The 18,516-nt window shown below is 44.6% G+C and overlaps 1 protein-coding gene across 3 annotated transcripts; it reads left to right on the top strand.

The window, feature by feature from the left end:
• Positions 1 to 1,148: 1,148 nt before the first annotated feature.
• On the top strand, positions 1,149 to 6,985 carry LOC133549387 (uncharacterized). 3 transcript variants are annotated; one of them, XM_061894751.1, is made up of 6 exons: positions 1,149 to 1,632; positions 1,718 to 1,783; positions 1,938 to 2,009; positions 2,068 to 2,118; positions 2,197 to 2,364; positions 2,608 to 6,985. In XM_061894751.1, exons 1-6 carry the CDS (start codon positions 1,626 to 1,628, stop codon positions 2,733 to 2,735), a joined length of 492 nt encoding a protein of 163 aa, XP_061750735.1. In that variant the 5' UTR covers positions 1,149 to 1,625; the 3' UTR covers positions 2,736 to 6,985. The 3 variants fall into 3 exon arrangements, with proteins under 3 accessions (XP_061750735.1, XP_061750733.1, XP_061750734.1); XM_061894749.1 differs by having other exon boundaries at positions 1,162 to 1,632; XM_061894750.1 differs by having other exon boundaries at positions 1,162 to 1,783; positions 2,244 to 2,364.
• The last annotated feature ends 11,531 nt before the right edge of the window (positions 6,986 to 18,516 follow it).

Raw genomic sequence — 18,516 nt, 5'->3', positions numbered from 1 at the left:
TGAAATAGGCTCTAGCACCCCCCGCGAGCCCAAAAGGGACAAGCGGTAGAAAATGGATCGGCTGGATGGTAATACAGTAGAGAAGTTAAGTCCCTACCTTTAGTCAAAAGTGATTTATGACCCCCCATAAAACAATGATTTATGACCCTCAAGGTCAAAGGTCAATGATTTATGAGGGGTCAAGTTCAAAGGTTAATGATTTATGAGGGGGTCAAGGTTAAAGGTCAAGGTTAAAGGTCAGGTTCAAATGTCAGGTTCAAATATCAAGGTCAAGTGGGTGTGGCTTACCCGGAAGAGGGTGGAGTTAAGACCTGCGGTGGGAGTGGTTAAACCAGGAAGAGGGTGGAGTTTTAAACAGAAAGAGGGCAGAGTTAAGACCTGCGGTGGGAGTGGTTAAACCAGGAAGAGGGTGGAGTTAAGACCTGACAGGGAACAGAGGAGGGATCAGTTTTTTTTAAGAAAGCAATGTCATCTGAGCAGCATGTGACCATATATTTGATAGTTTAAATGTTTACGATCGTTTGAAACAACTTCCAGATTTCGATGTATTGATGGCTGGGAATGTTACGTGTGGAGATGTGGACACGCACGCACTTCACACACACACACACACATGCACACACACACACACACACACACACACACACACACACACACACACACACACACACACACACGAGGGGTACAAAAGGGCAGTGTAAGGCTTAGTCATTATTTGGAGCTTTATACGTTAGCGTAAAGACTTTGTTCGATTCGGTCATGATTAGTGAAACGCCTGTTTCGATTTATAAAAATAATAAAACTTACATTGACGCTCCGCAAAAAAGTCGAGTGTTTCTAAATCGTATTCAGATGCCGCCGACCGAATCTTTGCGTGAGAAATGGGATTTGGAAGGGGAGGGATCTTTTGGATTTGTATTCAGATACGAAATGGGGGATATCTGCTTATTTCAGCTAAAAGAAAGAAGAGACGGAAGCCCTTTCTCGATATTTTCATCGTTATCTATCGTGGATTGGGAAGTTTTTGGTGGACACGCACACACACGCACACACACGCACACACACACACACACACACACACGCACGCACGCACGCACGCACGCACGCACGCACGCACGCACGCACGCACGCACGCACGCACGCACACACGCACACACGCACACACGCACACACGCACACACACACACACACACACACACACACACACACACACACACACACACACACACACATTCGTACGCACTGAAACAACTTCCGTACCTCACGAAAACATATTTAAACAGATGGAAAAAACTATCGCAGAACACAGTGTCACGTAGCAACTGGTCTTTACGGTCGTTTGAAACAACAGGTCAGTTTGGGGGACAAAAGGAGGGTTCAGTTTTTACTGACCTCCCATCTGACAGTTTAAATGTTTATGACCGTTTGAATCAACAGGTCAGTTTGGGGTACAAAGGAGGGTTCAGTTTTTATGGGAGCTTGAGAATTTCGTATGAATAGAAACTGGCCACCCATTTGACCGTTTAAATGTTTACGACCGTCTGAAACAACTTCCATACCTCACGAAAACATATTTAAACAGATGGAGAACTAGAGCAGAACACAGTGTAACCGCGATTTGCAAAATGAAAGGTAATTTCTTTTTTTTTTTTTTTCATTCCTTGTAACACGTCTGTTTAATGTTACTATAATAAGTATTTATTCGAACTAAAAACAGTCGAACATCGAGTTGAAATTCACCCACCACCAAGGGATCTCCTAACAGAGTCTCCAATCCTTTTGTGTAAGTACCGATTTTTTTTTTTTTTTACTGTATTCATTTCATTACCTCCGTTTTTACCACATTATTAGACAATGGTTTAACTCCGTTTAAGCATTTAAACGTTAAAAGCATTGCACGTGTACGACGATGTAATACCTTTTTTTTTTTTTAACAGCCGATGACGACGAAGTGAAAGACGAAGAACTTTGTTTGATCGATCTTACAAAGTTGGAAGATGATTATCGAGGTGTGTTTAAACCTTCGAATTATTTAATATTGTGTGTATTCATTATTTTGTTTTATAGAGGATTCGCCGGAAGAGACCAACGCGATCCCTTTAACCCAATCGCAGTCTGGTGAGTCAAATAATTCTCATTTTTACAAGAAAAAAAACATGCGGTATACGATACATATATACATATATTTACTTACAGATTTTCCGTTTACATCTCTTGCTCACTGGTCTCCCTTAACGCTGGAGGGTCCGTCAACGGCCATTCCAGGCAGAGAAGGCTTGATTGCGCCAAAGACTCCAGACATCGAATCCTTGCTCCGTGGGGAAATCATCGAAAACGACGGTGAATGTCCAACAGGCACCCGCTGTAAGTTTTTCTCGTTTTCTGTAAGCTTTTTAAGATTCTCAGGAGCTTTAAAGAGCTCCTCTCATTCCAATGTCTTTCGCTCAAATGAATTTCGCGCCTAAGGGGAATGGGCGGGGACTGATTCCGGAGGTGGGCGGTTGTTTCCGGCTATGCTTGCATGAGTGGAGATGACAGCGCCACATGTGGTTAAAGCCGGTATATATTAATTTTTTTTTTTTTTTTTTTTTTTTTTTTTTTCCACAGGCAACAAACGCAGGAGGAAGCGTAGATGCGCCCGCCAGCTCGACAAACATGATAGAAACAGAAGAAGGCTGAAACAGTACTATCGTATACTGGCTCGCACTCTCATGAAGATGGCAGACATGATTTGATACATACTGGTTTGTTATATCTGTTCCATTCGAATTATTTTTTCTTTTTTTTCTTTAGAGAAATATAATGGGTGTAGTTCCATCTGAATTAGATGTAGTTATTGAAGAAGATGAAGACGTTTGTAATCATCATTTAGATCCAAACAACCAGATAGAATGGGAACCAAACAATGATCCGTCTTTGCAAGATGATATTAATGTGTTAAATTCAAACACAAACACACAAGCCTCTACACAGCATCACGATGTGTTGGGAGGGGCGACACCCTCGGGGGAATGTTTGGATTTTTCGGAGGTGGTGGGGGTCATGCAGAACCAACCGTCAACGGCTGACCAATCAATTTCAAATGAGACCCAGAGGGGTGATGGGGTAAATGTCTTGAGGAGGGAAACATTCAACAATATACAACTATCCAGCGTTTTAACTTTTCCTCAAAACAACGATGTAACAGATTACGCCACATTTTACCGCGGAGTCTTGGGGAGCCTTAAAAAGCTGACACAGATGGTAACTAAGGAAGCTAGACCCGGCGATATCATTCAATTGGAGTTATCCGGTGAAAGTGCAAATCAACACACTTCATTTACATTTCGAAACGATGCCGGGGCTGTGATGAATGCTTTTCAAGATGTGTTAGATCTGTTGGTACAATCAAACGTTGAAATATTGAACGATGAAGAAATACAGGTGATGGTCCAGGTGATACATAACCCTCGAGGTGGTGTAAGAAGAAAAATCGAAACCCTTTTGGAACATGAAATCCGCAGAAAAAAAGCTCGTTATCTTTACAATCCATTAAACTCGAATAATCAACTATGTTTTGCCATTAGCCTAGCAAGTCTGTTACATCCTGAATTTACAGATAGCCAGGCTGTGGCGGAGGCTGAAAAAATACAGAGAAAAGCGGGCTTAGACGAACAGACTTCCGTCACTTTCAGTCATATTCGTGAATTTGAAAAAGTGGTACGTCGTAAAATTGTCATACTGTACAGAGAAGAGGGCCAACGACCCCTCTCACGGTTCGAGACGGATTACCCCAAATCAGAAAATCCGTTGTATCTGTATTTATCTCAGAATCATTACAGCGGTATCATTAACATTAAAGGTTTTTTGTCAAAACCGCACGTTTGTCACTACTGTTACCAAGGGTACGACAAACCCGACAGACACAAATGCGACGGCTATTGCTTGGTCTGTACACAAAACGGGTGTGTAAAAATAGAGGGGAAAACTGTGCTTTGCAGGGATTGCAACATGTGGTGTCGTTCTCCTGCATGTCTCCTCAGACACAGGGTAAAACACCGGGTTATGGAAAAACTCGTCAGCAACTGCGATCGGCGAAAGAAATGCCTTAAATGCAACCTATTTTACGATGTACCTGTGGCTACAGGTATCGCTAAACACACGTGCCCTAAGTTAAAATGTCAAATATGTAAAGAAGAGCTACCTCGCAGTGACTCAGAGACACCTGAAACACGACATCTTTGCTATATACAACCCCAACCACGTGAAGTAAACCACAATGATAATATCATATTCTATGATTTTGAGACGTTTGTCGATGACAATCACACTCACATTCCCTTTCTAGTCTGTACCAAGACGCTGCAAGGAGAAGAGTGGTGTGCTTTTGGACTGGATTGTGTTACAGTTTTCCTCAATCATTTCAGGAAACCTCGTTATCTTAAATCTACATTTATAGCCCACAATTCGAGAGGATTTGACGGTTACTTGATTCTGAGAGGCATGGTACGGCTGGGTATAGCACCCTTAATTATCATGCAGGGGAGTAAAGTTCTCTGTTTTAAAGACCCTGATTTTTTGCAAAAATACATTGACTCGCTTTCCTTCCTTACCATGCCGCTTAGCGCTATGCCAAAAGCGTTAGGACTCGGTGATTGCTGGTCCAAGGGGTATTTTCCTCACAAATTTAGTTCGGAGGAACATTTAAATTATGTCGGAAAATACCCCGCAATCAGCAATTACGGTGTAGAACGCATGACACCTGTTGAACGCACCAAGTTTGAGACGTGGTATCAAAATGAGAAAAGCGAGGTCTTTGATTTTCAAAAACAAGCGGTACACTACTGTAAAAACGACGTCAATGTTCTTCGTGAGGGTTGCATCAAATTTAGAGCCGAGTTTACGAGCGAGACGGGTGTTGACCCCTTCTCCCGTATCACCATAGCCTCGGCCTGCATGAAGGTGTTTGTGACTAATTTCCTCGAGCCGCGTTCTCTAGCCATACCTTCCCCGGATAACTACCGAGGGTTGTGTAAAAAATACTCACACACCAGCATCCAATGGTTAGAATGGGAGTCGCATCGTCGTGGTATTTTCATTCAGCATGCTTTAAACAAAGGCGAAAAACAGATGGGGGCATACTTTGTGGATGGGTTTGCTATAATCGGTGGCAAACCATTCGTCTGGGAATTTCAGGGGTGTTTTTATCACGGATGCCCGACGTGTTTCGAACCCGGTGCTGTATGCCCTTTGACAAACACACCGTTCGAGGAGTTGCACAAGGCTACCGAGAAAAAAATGAAAGCGTTAAAGCGTGACCACAAGGTCAACATCATCGTCATCAGAGAGCACGAGTGGAATGAAATGAAAAAATCAAACCCTAGGGTAATAGACTTTCTCAAAACACGCAATTACCCCGCACCTCTCATGCCTCGAGACGCTCTTTATGGAGGTAGGACAAGCGCCTTTTGCTTGAGGCACACGGCGGGTGAGAACCAGCGTGTATTGTATGAGGATGTCACCTCTCTCTACCCGTACGTCAACAGCGCATTTCCTTACCCCCTGGGTCATCCTGTCATCATCCACACGGATTTTGACGATGTTGGAAACTATTTCGGTCTGGTCAGAGCCGTTGTTCACCCTCCTCGAGGTCTCTATTTCCCTGTGCTACCCTACAGAACGGTCAAGGGTAAACTAGTGTTTACACTTTGCCGCACATGCGCAGAAAACAATAACCAGCAGGAACCCTGCGAACATGATGAGGAAGGAAGGGCATTGACGGGAGTCTGGGTCACGCTCGAATTCAACAAAGCTTTACAGTTGGGATACAGAGTCGGTAAGATTACGGAGGTGTGGCACTTTGAAGAACGGAGCGAAACCGTTTTTACGGGTTATGTTCAAACTTTCCTAAAGGGTAAGCAAGAAGCTTCAGGGTATCCCAAAGAAGCCGTCGATGCAGAAAGCAGGGAAAAGTACATTCGTGAATATCGTGAAAATCAGGGAATACAGCTGGATGCTGAAAAAATCGAACCCAACCCTGCCAAGAGACAAATGTCAAAACTCTGTTTAAACAGCCTTTGGGGAAAGTTTGCGGAGAGGTGCAATAGAACTCAGACCACCTTGGTGAGAAAAAGTGAAGTATTTTTCGACTTTGTATTTTCAGGAAAATATCAGGTTGAATATTTTTCCTTTCTCAACGAGCAAATTGCTATGGTGCAATGGCAATACAGTAAAAACAGCGTGGTGCTTCCCGGTAACACAAATAATGTATTTGTCGCTGCTTTTACCACCGCTTACGCACGTTTGAAAATGTACGGTTACCTAGAGGGGTTGCAAGAGAGAGTTCTTTACACAGACACCGATAGTTTAATCTACACGGTAAACGAGGGGGAAGTTTCTCTGGAGACGGGGTCCTATCTAGGCGATTTGACGGATGAGTTGGGAGGAGACAGCATTCACGAATTCGTCTCCGCCGGTCCAAAGAGTTATGCCTACCATACCCTGCAGGGTAAAAAAACTGTGCTGCGTGCCAAAGGAATCACTCAAACCCGCGAGTGTTGTGAGAGGGTCAACTTTGACAGCGTTAAAGATTTGGTGGAGGGCTATCTGGAGGAAGACAAAACAGGTGCGATCTACACCCCTCATCACCAAATTGTTCGTGATAAAAGGGGGTTCCTTTTAAATAACTCGTCTTTCGAAAAAAAGTTTCGAGTGGTGTATGACAAAAGACGTCTCTTTCCCGACGGGAAAACTTTACCTTTCGGGTATTAGAGAGGAAATGGAAAAAATGGAACGAGTAGACTTTGATCCCAGATTTCATACACCTTTTTCATGCCTGGTTGTAGGACCTAGTGGTTGCGGAAAGACTTTTTTTGTAAAATGTGTATTGGAAAATTGTGAACACGTCATGAATTCTATACCCGACAACATTGTGTGGATTTATACATCTTTCCAACCCATGTATGCTGAATTAAAAAAGATGAATAAAAAAATAAAATTTGTTGAAGGACTGCCTGATTCCTTTGAAGATGAAAACTTGTTTCCGGACGATCAGACCCATTTGGTGATTTTGGACGATGTTATTTTTCAAGCCTCAAATCACCCCGAAGTGGTTAAAATTTTCACGCAGTATAGACATCATAGAAATATGAGCGTTATGATGCTGACCCAGAATGTTTTTCATCAGGGAAAATTTTCACGCACCATTAGCTTAAACTGTAATTATATGATACTGTTTAAGAATCCGCGGGACAGATTGCAGATTAACGTGTTGGCACAGCAAATGTTCCCCGCACAAAAAAGTTTTTTCTTGGAAAGTTTTGCGGATGCTACTTTGGATGCTCATGGCTATTTATTGGTCGACCTGACACCTTTCTGTCCAGAACAATACAGAGTGAGGTCGGGCGTGCTTCCGCACCAGTGGCCCGTTGTCTACGTGCCAAAAACATAATGTCAAAGCGTGTAAAGAGGAACGGTCCCATGTTAAAAGCTCTGTACCATGCCACACCACAAAAACGTCGAGATATTCTGAGTCACGGCTCACCAGACTTTATCCAGACGCTGTGTGAAATTGCTTTAAACATTCTGAAGGGTAATGTGCCCTTATCACCGTCTCAATTTGCTCAGCTTAAAAAACAAAAGAAAATCATCCGACTGCTGGCTGATAAAAGGACTGGACTGAAACGCAAACGCCAGACTCTGATGAAACAGTCGGGCGGTTTTCTTCTACCCTTACTGGCCACCGTCGTACCGTTTATAGGGAATCTTATCGGTGGATTGAGCGGAAAAGGTTGAAGATGAAAAAGGCTCAAAAATTGTTTCTCCTATCCCCCCAACAATTAAATCGTCTGACTCGCCCGGAGCCGACCATCAGAGACTCGGCGGAGGATGATCTAGATGTTAAAATGAGAGCCGTCTTAAACGAACCCGGAATGAATCCTCATGAAAGAATAAAAATATACGATACCCTGCTGCAGAGATATCTCGGCCTGTTGAAGCAGGGGCAACGGGAGGAGAAAAGGATGACTCTGACTTTACACAAGGATTTGCGGGGTGAACCATGGAATGACTCTGAGGATAAACCGGAGGATAAACCAGAGGATAAACCGATGGATAAACCGGAGGATAAACCTCGGAATACTGGCGGGGGGTCAAAGGATGTCACGATGATCGAAGTTCTGAAAATCCTCCCCCGACGCGACCGTAACAACGCCGAGTACATTATGAAAAAATTATCCGAGAATGATAAGGGGTGGACCTCTAAAGGAGAGTTTGTTCAAAACGGTACACCGGTGCAGGGATCTCATATGATCGATTTACTGAAACACCTGATGCAACGGTCCAAAAATCCACAGACCCGCACGCCTGAGGGTTGGAGAAAATTTTTAACAGCGTTGACGGAGCTAAATGTCCCCACATCGACCATTCATAACCCCAGAGCACGAGATCAATACAGACGTCTGAAAGCGGATGGAGAGTTTGAATCAGAATGGGTGGAAAAAGAAACATTTCTATCCCCCGAGAGGAAAAGAAGAGGTAGAAAAGTGACATTGTCCCCACATTGGTTAAACCTTGAATGAATGATGACAAAACTCTTGTTTCAATAAAATGTTTTTTTATTCATCAAACGCAGTGTGTACAGCATTTTCATTTCAACGGTTCAAAAAAGTTTCTAAACAACAGACGTCTTGTACGCCACAACGACTACTATTATTCTTATTCGTGCTAGTACAACATTGAATTTTTTTAACCAGGGTATATGCTTCAAGATCATTTTTTACTACATCATCTGTGTATAAAGACAAAACTTGTTCAAAAGACAGTCCGCAAAATCGATGGTGCAGATAATAAACGCAGTGTTGACCGCACACTGTGGACAAAGGGTGTTGAAGCTGTAGGTTGTGGTACAATATACGGTCAGAACGATTTTCCAAAAAGTTCAAGATGCTCCGAGGGTAGTAATCAAAATCGGGAGAAAATCCATAAGAATCAAAAAAAGTGGCGGTCCCATCTTCCTCCAGAGTCATCGATAACCAGTGCTCCCCCGGTCGATGTCCTTCGTGGGTGTTGACGATAAAGTAGGAGGGTGGGGTAAAGGAGCGAGTCAGTGAGGGGAGTTGGTCGGAGGCCCATACACCACAGAAAACATTCCCCAACACTCGTCGCAGAAGCTTCTCCAGTTGATGGTTATTCATCTCCGTCGTCAATAATAATCCACCAGCACTTGTCGTTTGGAATCAATTTCCAAAATAGAATCGTAACATGCGTAAACCACAAGAGTGACCGTGTTGGGTAAGGGTACTCTGAATCTCATTTCCAACCTCAAAGTGCCATTAGAAACCCGAGACAATGCGTCGCTGTCCTCTCCCGGATTGAGATTGAACACAAACAGCGAATAACCCCGTTCAAAATCTTGTCTGTTGATGCACAGAGGTAAATCTTTCATATGCCTCCCTGTAGCGGTAAACATGTTGTAAAACTCTCTGACCGAAGCCCCCTGGTTAAATTGCGGTTGGAAAGCTTTGGAGGGAATTTGTTTTCCCGCGTGACAGAGGGTGATGTATTCAGCGTTAAAATGCTGGAAATTAAAGGGTGAGAGATCTCTTCTTCCTGTGAAAGCTTCATGATTTACCATACCCAAAACAATGTATTTAGGCATCGTGCCCAAAAACAAATTTTCTTGTGTGCATACTCTGGAATTTTCAGGGATAGAGTAGGTTTTCACGCTGACCCGTGACAAAGGGTAGAGTGCGTTTCCTTTGAGTAAGGCCGAGGCGTGCCCCAATCGTACGGCCGGCGAAACGGTGACCTTTTTTGTGAAGAGAGAGGCACCCAGCACTTTCAGACGGAAAGTACCGTCCGCAGCCCCTGTGAGACAAAAGGCGTCGCTGGCACGCGTGAGTTTGATCCTCAGATCCACCGAGTTGAGAAGGAGTCTCTCGCTGAAAAGAATGTCTGCGTGGAGGGGTCCTAGTAGCTGAACCTCTTTAGATTCAGCCGTGTAACCGGCTCTGATGTTGAGTCCTTTGTTTGGTCCGTTCGCTGTTTCTATAGAGTCTATTGAGCCGCCGGTGTCTTTGTGGAATAACCCGGCTGAGAATTGACTTCTGAGTGTGGCTTCAGAATAGTTTAGTAGCGTTTCAATTATCGCCCTGTATGGGTGTGTGGCGCTGGATTGAGAAATCAGTCTTTCCCCGAGCATAATGTCGCATTGGCTGAAGATGGTGTTTAGAGGATAATTGATGAGACCCACATTGGCGTCGTTTGGGATATTTGATCCATCGGCGCGGGTAATTTTAACCCGCAGGTAAAGTAATGTGTCATTCAGATCCAAGTACTTTTCACCTTCTCCCGGGATGAAAAATTCAATAGGACCCCCGTCAGTGATGGCGGATAGCGGTAGGACTTCTGTGTAGGATTTATCATCGATAGACATCTGAGTCATAGGAGCTGAAAATAAATCCAGCTCGGCCATCGTGCATTCGGCCGAATTTTGATGTAAAAGAGCCATCTTTTTTCTTTTTTTTTTAAAATATATCGTGTGAGGGAACGACGGTCCTTCTCTTTGAAAACCTTTTACCGACTGATTTTCTTCTCCCCAGATGACGGCGTTTTTTACCACTCGTTGAGAGACGTCGTCCCGGGGGTCTCTTTCGGGGTTGTCTAGCCAGGACCATTATTCCTCCTGATCCGTCTTGTACCCCACTACCCATTTTTCCAACGGCATGACTGAATACGTCGGAAGCGATATTTTTTGCCGCTGTTTTAAGATGAGGTTTGACCAGGGCAAAACCTCTTTTCACCAGAGGTGATACAAAACGAAACAACCTGGAAAACACGGAGCCTATCCCACGCCCGTACATCACAGGTGAACCTGTGAAACCGGGGAGGGAACCCCCCACCTGGCTTTCGTAATAACCCACTAAACGTAGAGGGTCGTGCATGGGTTGACTCATTCTCATTGTTGTTGGTTTTACTTTCTAACGGGTCTAAAGTGGAGCTTCGCGATGGTCTTTCCAAAGGTGAAGTCGACGTGTTTGTTCTGATCAGATTTAATCTCCACCCTGATGTTTTCAATGTGATTTTTCGAGACGGGTAAATAGTAGGCGGGGTTAAAACACTTGGTGACAATCTCACCGTAAGCTCCCTCTACACTCACGATTCTCAAAAGAGGAGCATAAGCGTCGCCTACTATCTGAGGTCGCACCACGTCACTGTAACAGTAGAGATGGTAGAAACCGGCGTTTATATCCGCGGGATAGGGGGCCGACCCCCGGTCAAAGTTGATCCACTTTCCAGGTTTCACTCCCATGATGTAAGCCAGGGAAGGGGAAAAACGAAAATGAGTTTGACCCCCTGATTGATAGGAGATTCGCTTTTTAACATCGTCAAAGGCTATCCTCACATCGTTGTCAATTTTTTGTAAAGATTCATTCAGTTCATTTATGAATCGTGTAATGTTCTCATAACATCCCCCTCTCAATTCTTGACGGTAAACTATCCCCATTCCAGGATTGCTTTCAGGTCCCACCGGTGGAGGTCTCTTTAGCCATTCATAAAATGCTCCGTTAGAAACATTATACCATGAGCGAGGGTATGAAATCTCTGTTAAGGCCACCTCCCATGAGCCTGCTAAATCTATATGTTGACTTAAATCTATCTGGTAATGGGAACTTTTGTTTTCTTTAAATACGTTGAGGCTGGCGTTGGAGGGTAAGGTGAGGTAAAAACCCTCGTTGCAGGAATGATCCATAATGCTCGATGATCTTTAGACTGTGAGGCTCATCAAAGGCATCAGATTGTTTTATACATTTGTAAGGAGGTCAGCGTCCACCCAACTGTTGAATTTTTCGGGCCAGTTTTTCCAGTGCACTAGAACTTGTTTTTTGCCACCGACCGTACGTCGTTTTAGAATTTCCTCCACATGATAGCGCTTGTCCTCGCTCTCTTTTACTTTCTGCAACTCGGCTTCGTAAAAAGAACCCTCTATTATTTCACCGTCAAAATCTTTCAGTCTGTATGCCGGGGGAGATCGATGGAGACGTCGTGTTATTGTAAACACCTCGTCTGTAAAACTCTGTTCATATTTTTTATCAAACACTCCTCTCACTTTGGATATTCTCACCATATCTCCCGTGGCAAATTTGTATTTGCGTTTGAATGCTGTGAATGAGCCGTAGAGATTCTCAAACACTTGAGGGGTATTTTCCAAAGTCACATCCACCGGTTTCATTTTAATACTGCTGTGATATCCGTGATTGTAGCTTTTTACCAAGTCTTGTAAGACGTCTAGGTAGCGCCTGGTGTTGTTGGCTGTAAAATATCTCCACATTCTCCCTTTCAGAGTACGATTAAATCTTTCAACCACCGAAGCTTTGAGATCGCTGGCCGTAGAAAAATGTACAATATTGTGTTTCTTCATCAGAGCTTGAAAACTCTTGTTAAAAAATTCTTTTCCCGCGTCGGTTTGGAGTTTGCGAGGAATCTGACTTTCCCCCAACACCGATTGAAACGATTCAACCACCTCCACGGACGTCTTTCTCCTCAAAACCCTCACATAGGCCTTCTTGGAAAATACATCTATGACCGTTAATAAATAATTATAACCGTCGTTATATTCAGCCAAGGCTTGCATGTCACAGAGGTCGGCTTGAAACTGGGTTAAAGGTCGCGGGACAAAGACTCTGTTTCTTGGAAAATGAATGCGAACCGGTTTATGGAGTGTATAGGCGTCCTGTCCCGTTAAATATTCTTGAACTTTTTCTTTTGTGACACGTTGCCCCGTTTCATCCTGCACAGCTCGACGGAGTCGATCTACCCCTCCAAAACTACCCGGGTGTGCGGGTGTATGGTATGCTTTTTCCATAGCTTTCTCCATTGTGGAAAGACAAAGAGAAATGAACTCGTGTTGCTTGGTACACATTTCTTTTATTCATTCATGGAAACAACACAATGAATCTAAAACAGTTTGTTTTTATTCATTCATGGACACCACACAGCGAATCTAAAACAATTTTTTTCTATAAACTATAAACTATAATCAAGGTTTGATGTAAAACAGGTATACCGTAGGTGAATTTAATCGCTTCGTGCAGTTTTTGTAGTTCAAACAAAACGTTGACGGGGATGTCGCATCGTAGACGATACATCGACATATCAACAAACAGAGCATATAAAATGAACACGTGATAAGGAGAAGGTTGAAAAGACTTTTCTTTAGACCATTCCTTCAAAATTGATTCAAAAATGTCAAAGTCAAAAGCATGAGAGACAACGGATTTCCAGGTAGCTTCCCAGGTAGGCTTAGAGCGGGCATAATCAAGAATAATTTGTAGTTTTTGAGGTTTGTCTCGTTTTAGAACATACGCTTCCATCGCGTCAATCAACGGGTAAATAACAGCGTGGTTCTCGATGGAGTTTACAAGTTTTCTCCAATAATTACCCATCTTTTTTGTAATTATTCCAACACTCTGTCACCATATCCAGATGTCTCAAAATCGTTTCATCACCCCGTACCAACTCGTTGTACACGTCATCTATGGCCCACCAGACATTTCTCTCTGATTTCAGCTGAGACAGCAGAGAGTCGGCGTAGGATTCGACCCTTGAATCCTCAGCCTCGATGCGACGAAGCATCAGCAAGCGTTGAATGGCTTGAATGAATTTAGACGTACGCAGAGTCTTGATGAGTCCGTCGTAGTTGTACAGGAGAAAGTCCTCTTCATAGGGTTCCAGGCACGGGTGGTTTCTCTGGCTCGGATGGTTCACCCGACAACCGTAACATTCGCTCTGCCTGAACTGGCGGATGGCCTCGTTGAGGAGATGAAACACGGCCGTTTTCACCGTGCTGGTGAAAAGCAACCACTTCCCCCCATCGGTTTCATCATCGATGTGCAACGGGGGGTCCAAGAGTGACAGGGATGGTGACGGGGGTGGTGGCGGGGACGGCGGAGGTGTTATGATGATCAGGTCATTCTCCTTTTCCTCCTCCTTCCTATCGTCATCTGGCAAAGACTGCGTAGCGTTGTCGGTTTTCACCCCCCATCTGCAGAAACATCTGCCGAAGCGACACGTCTCATCGTCGCTCACCACCTCCGATCCAGCCGTCGTTTCAGGAGGGTTAAAGATCTCGGCCATGTTTGCTTCATCAGTCGTGTTTACGGATGGTTTGAAATCGTCCTGTGGTATAAGACGGGTCTTTACGCGTCTGATGGTCTTGTTTGCCATTTTCTTGTTTGAGATCCGTGCGTTCAAAAAAGGGAGCCAATATGGTCTGGTCGAAAAAAAAATTGCAGGGTGGGGGTTGTTTTTATAGGGAGGGTCGAAAAAAAAGTCTCGACCAATCAAACTAACGCTATGATTTTCAAAGGGTATTGGACGAGTCGGTGGAGGGGGTGTTTCCTTGAAGGTTATTGGTTGAAACTGAAGCGGGGGAGGTCCTTTCGTCCTCCGTCGGGGGTGTGGTCTCAAAGGACAACTTTCTTCTCGTCGTCAGCATGCTTTTCCATTGTCGACTGCTTCGGAACAAGTCGTTTATTTTCTCCTTCATCGACGCCATTCGCTCTCGCCATGCCACGATGGGTACGACCACCAACGGTGTAAACACCCCGCATTCATCGTTGAAAGACTCCAGGGAAAAGACATCGGGCTCGGTCCACTGAGCCGTATAGGTACCGGTGATTTTTGGAGCACGGAGACTGGCACGTAAAAACCAACGACCCGAGGTTGAAGATTTCGTCTCCCAGGTAGCGCTGAACAGAATTCTTCTCTCATTCAACTCATCCATCGTCGGGTAAGTAAACAAGCTTCCTTTTACGCGTTTATCCACCGGTGAAGGATCACGCCACAGGAAATCGGGCATTGCCAGTCTTAAAACTTCCCAATCCACGGTAGATAACGATGAAAATATCGAGAAAGGGCTTCCGTCTCTTCTTTCTTTTAGCTGAAATAAGCAGATATCACCCATTTCGTATCTGAATACAAATCCAAAAGATCCCTCCATCCCGTACGCTTCCAAATCCCATTTCTCACGCAAAGATTCGGTCGGCGGCATCTGAATACGATTTAGAAACACTCGACTTTTTTGCGGAGCGTCAATGTAAGTTTTATTATTTTTATAAATCGAAACAGGCGTTTCACTAATCATGACCGAATCGAACAAAGTCTTTACGCTAACGTATAAAGCTCCAAATAATGACTAAGCCTTACACTGCCCTTTTGTACCCCTCGTGTGTGTGTGTGTGTGTGTGTGTGTGTGTGTGTGTGTGTGTGTGTGTGTGTGTGTGCATGTGTGTGTGTGTGTGTGAAGTGCGTGCGTGTCCACATCTCCACACGTAACATTCCCAGCCATCAATACATCGAAATCTGGAAGTTGTTTCAAACGATCGTAAACATTTAAACTATCAAATATATGGTCACATGCTGCTCAGATGACATTGCTTTCTTAAAAAAACTGAACCCTCCTCTGTTCCCTGTCAGGTCTTAACTCCACCCTCTTCCTGGTTTAACCACTCCCACCGCAGGTCTTAACTCTGCCCTCTTTCTGTTTAAAACTCCACCCTCTTCCTGGTTTAACCACTCCCACCACAGGTCTTAACTCCACCCTCTTCCGGGTAAGCCACACCCACTTGACCTTGACATTTGAACCTGACATTTGAACCTGACCTTTGACTTTGACCTTTAACCTTGACCCCTCATAAATCATTAACCTTTGAACTTGACCCCTCATAAATCATTGACCTTTGACCTTGAGGGTCATAAATCATTGTTTTATGGGGGGTCATAAATCACTTTTGACTAAAGGTAGGGACTTAACTTCTCTTACAGTATCACAGTTTTTTTAACGGTAAAAAAATGGTAGCTCAGTTGCCAGAATAAAATAAAAACGATGGTAAAGTTTTTCCATTTACTGTAATACGTACCCCGCCTTCCGTCCGAATGCAGCTAAGATAGGCTCAACATTCCAGCCTTTTCTCACTACGGTATTTATTTTGGCTCTTTTCTTACATCTTTATTTTTTTGTTTAATTTTACTCCAAAAAAATTCAGCTTGCTAACGAAACTTAATCCATGGGCCGCAAATGGCCCCAAGGTCTTACTTTGGACACCCCTGAATTAGCGTACTAATAGCTGTGTTTCCTAACCATAGGGCCTGGGGTCCATTGTTGGAGCACAAGCGCCCCCTAGAGGGCCGCCAAAATCATGTTTCTCCGCTGTAGTCAGTATGGGCTGCAGCGGTATTCAGTTGTAATACACTTTTCCACCACTTGTGGCAGTAATGACAAGCTCAAACAAACAGAAGAAGTCTGAAACTAAACTCAAGTGAAAAAATTATGACTTTAGACTTTAGTGACATTTTTCTAAGAAACATATTTTTTTATATTAATCCATCCATCTTCTTCCGCTTATCCGAGGACGGGTCACGGGGGCAGCAGTCTGAGCAGGAAAGCCCAGACTTCCCTATCCCCAACCACTTCGTCCAGCTCCTCCTGAGGGATCCCGAGGTGTTCCCCGGCCAGCCGGGAGACATAGTCTTCCCAACGTGTCCTGGGTCTTCCCCGTGGCCTCCTACCGGTCGGACGTGCCCGAAACAACTCCCGAGGGAGGCGCTCGGATGGCATCCTGACCAGATGCCCGAATCACCTCATCTGGCTTCTCTCGATGTGGAGGAGCAGCGGCTTTACTTTGAGCTCCTCTCGAATGACAGAGCTTTTCACCCTAAGGGAGAGCCCCATCACCCGGGGGAGGAAGCTCATTTCGGCCGTTTGTACCCGTGATCTTGTCCTTTCGGTCATAACCCAAAGATCATGACCATAGGTGAGGATGGGAACGTAGATAGACCGGTAAATTGAGAGCTTTGCCTTCCGGCTCAGCTCCTTCTTCACCACAACGGATCAATACAAAGTCTGCTTTGGTGAAGATGCTGCACTGATATGCCTGTTGACCTCACGATCCCATTTTCCCTCACTCCTGAACAAGACTCTGAGGTACTTGAACTCCTTCACTTGGGGCAAGATCTCCTCCCCAACCCGGAGATGGCACTCCACCTTTTTATGGGGGAGAACCATGGACTCGGACTTGGAGATGCTGATTCTCATCCCATTCGCTTCACACCCGGCTGGGAACCGATCCAGTGACAGCTGAAGATCTTGGCCAGATGAAGCCATCTGGACCCCTTCATCTGCAAAAAGCAGAGACCTAATCCTGCAGCCACCAAACCAGATACCCTCAACGCCCTGACTGCGCCTAGAAATTCTGTCCATAAAAGTTATGAACAGAATCTGTGACAAAGGGCAGCCTTGGCGGAGTCCAACCCTTACTGCAAACGGGTCCGACTTACTACAGGGAGCGGACCACCACAATCAGACAGTCCGTTACCCCATACTCTCTGAGCACTCCACACAGGACTTCCCAGGGTACACGGTCAAATGCCTTCTCAAAGTCCACAAAGCACATGTAGACTAGTTGGGCAAGCTCCCATGCACCCTCAAGGACCCTGCTGAGAGTACAGAGCTGGTCCACAGTTCCACAACCAGGACGAAAATCACACTGTTCCTCCTAAATCCGAGTTTTGACTATCTGGCGTAGACTCCTCTCCAGTACACCTGAATAAACCTTACCAGGAATGCTGAGGAATGTGATTCCACGATAGTTGGAACAAACCCTCCGGTTCCCCTTCTTAAAGAGAGGAACCACCTCCCCGGTGTGCCAATCCAGAGGTACCGCCCCCGATGTCCACGCGATGTTGCAGAGTCTTGTCAACCAAGACATCTCCACAGCATCCAGAGCCTTAAAGGGGAACATTATCACCAAACCTATGCAAGCGTCAATATATACCTTGATGTTGCAGAAAAAAGACCATGTATTTTTTTAACCGATTTCCGAACTCTAAATGGGTGAATTTTGGCGAATTAAACGCCTTTCTGTTTATCGGTCTCGTAGCAATGACGTCAGAACGTGACGTCACCGAGGTAATACATCCGCCATTTTCAACACATTACAAACACCGGGACTCAGCTCTGTTATTTTCCGTTTTTTCGACTTTTTTTTGGAACCTTGGAGACATCATGCCTCGTCGGTGTGTTGTCGGAGGGTGTAACAACACTAACAGGGAGGGATTCAAGTTGCACCACTGGCCCGAAGATGCGAAAGTGTCTGCCGCCAGACCCCCATTGAATGTGCCAGAGTGTCTCCACTTTTTACCGGCGATGCTAAGACAGACATAGCACAGAGATGTATGGATAACCTGCAGATGCATTTGCAATGATTAAGTCAACTAAATCACAAAGGTGAGTTTTGTTGATGTAGACTTATGTGCTAATCAGACATATTTGGTAGCAGCATGACTGCCAGCTAATCGATGCTAACATGCTATGCTAATCGACGCTAACATGCTATTTACGCTAGCTGTATTTACATTTGTAACTAGATACCCACATTTAATGCGAAAAAAACACGTACCAATTGACGGATTTAAGTTGCTCCAGTGTCACAAGATGCGAAAGTCCTGATCGTTTGGTCTGCACATTTTACCGGCGAC

The sequence above is a fragment of the Nerophis ophidion genome, linkage group LG03, assembly GCF_033978795.1.
Source record: "Nerophis ophidion isolate RoL-2023_Sa linkage group LG03, RoL_Noph_v1.0, whole genome shotgun sequence".
In the NCBI taxonomy this organism is placed as follows: Eukaryota; Metazoa; Chordata; class Actinopteri; order Syngnathiformes; family Syngnathidae; genus Nerophis; species Nerophis ophidion.
Note: the sequence above shows the minus strand (reverse complement) of the source record. Positions and strands in the feature narration are given on the sequence as shown.

Bases quoted from the DNA above. Each gene is read 5' to 3' on its own strand.
- LOC133549387 (XM_061894749.1), top strand. From the start codon at position 2,803: ATGGGTGTAGTTCCATCTGAATTAGATGTAGTTATTGAAGAAGATGAA.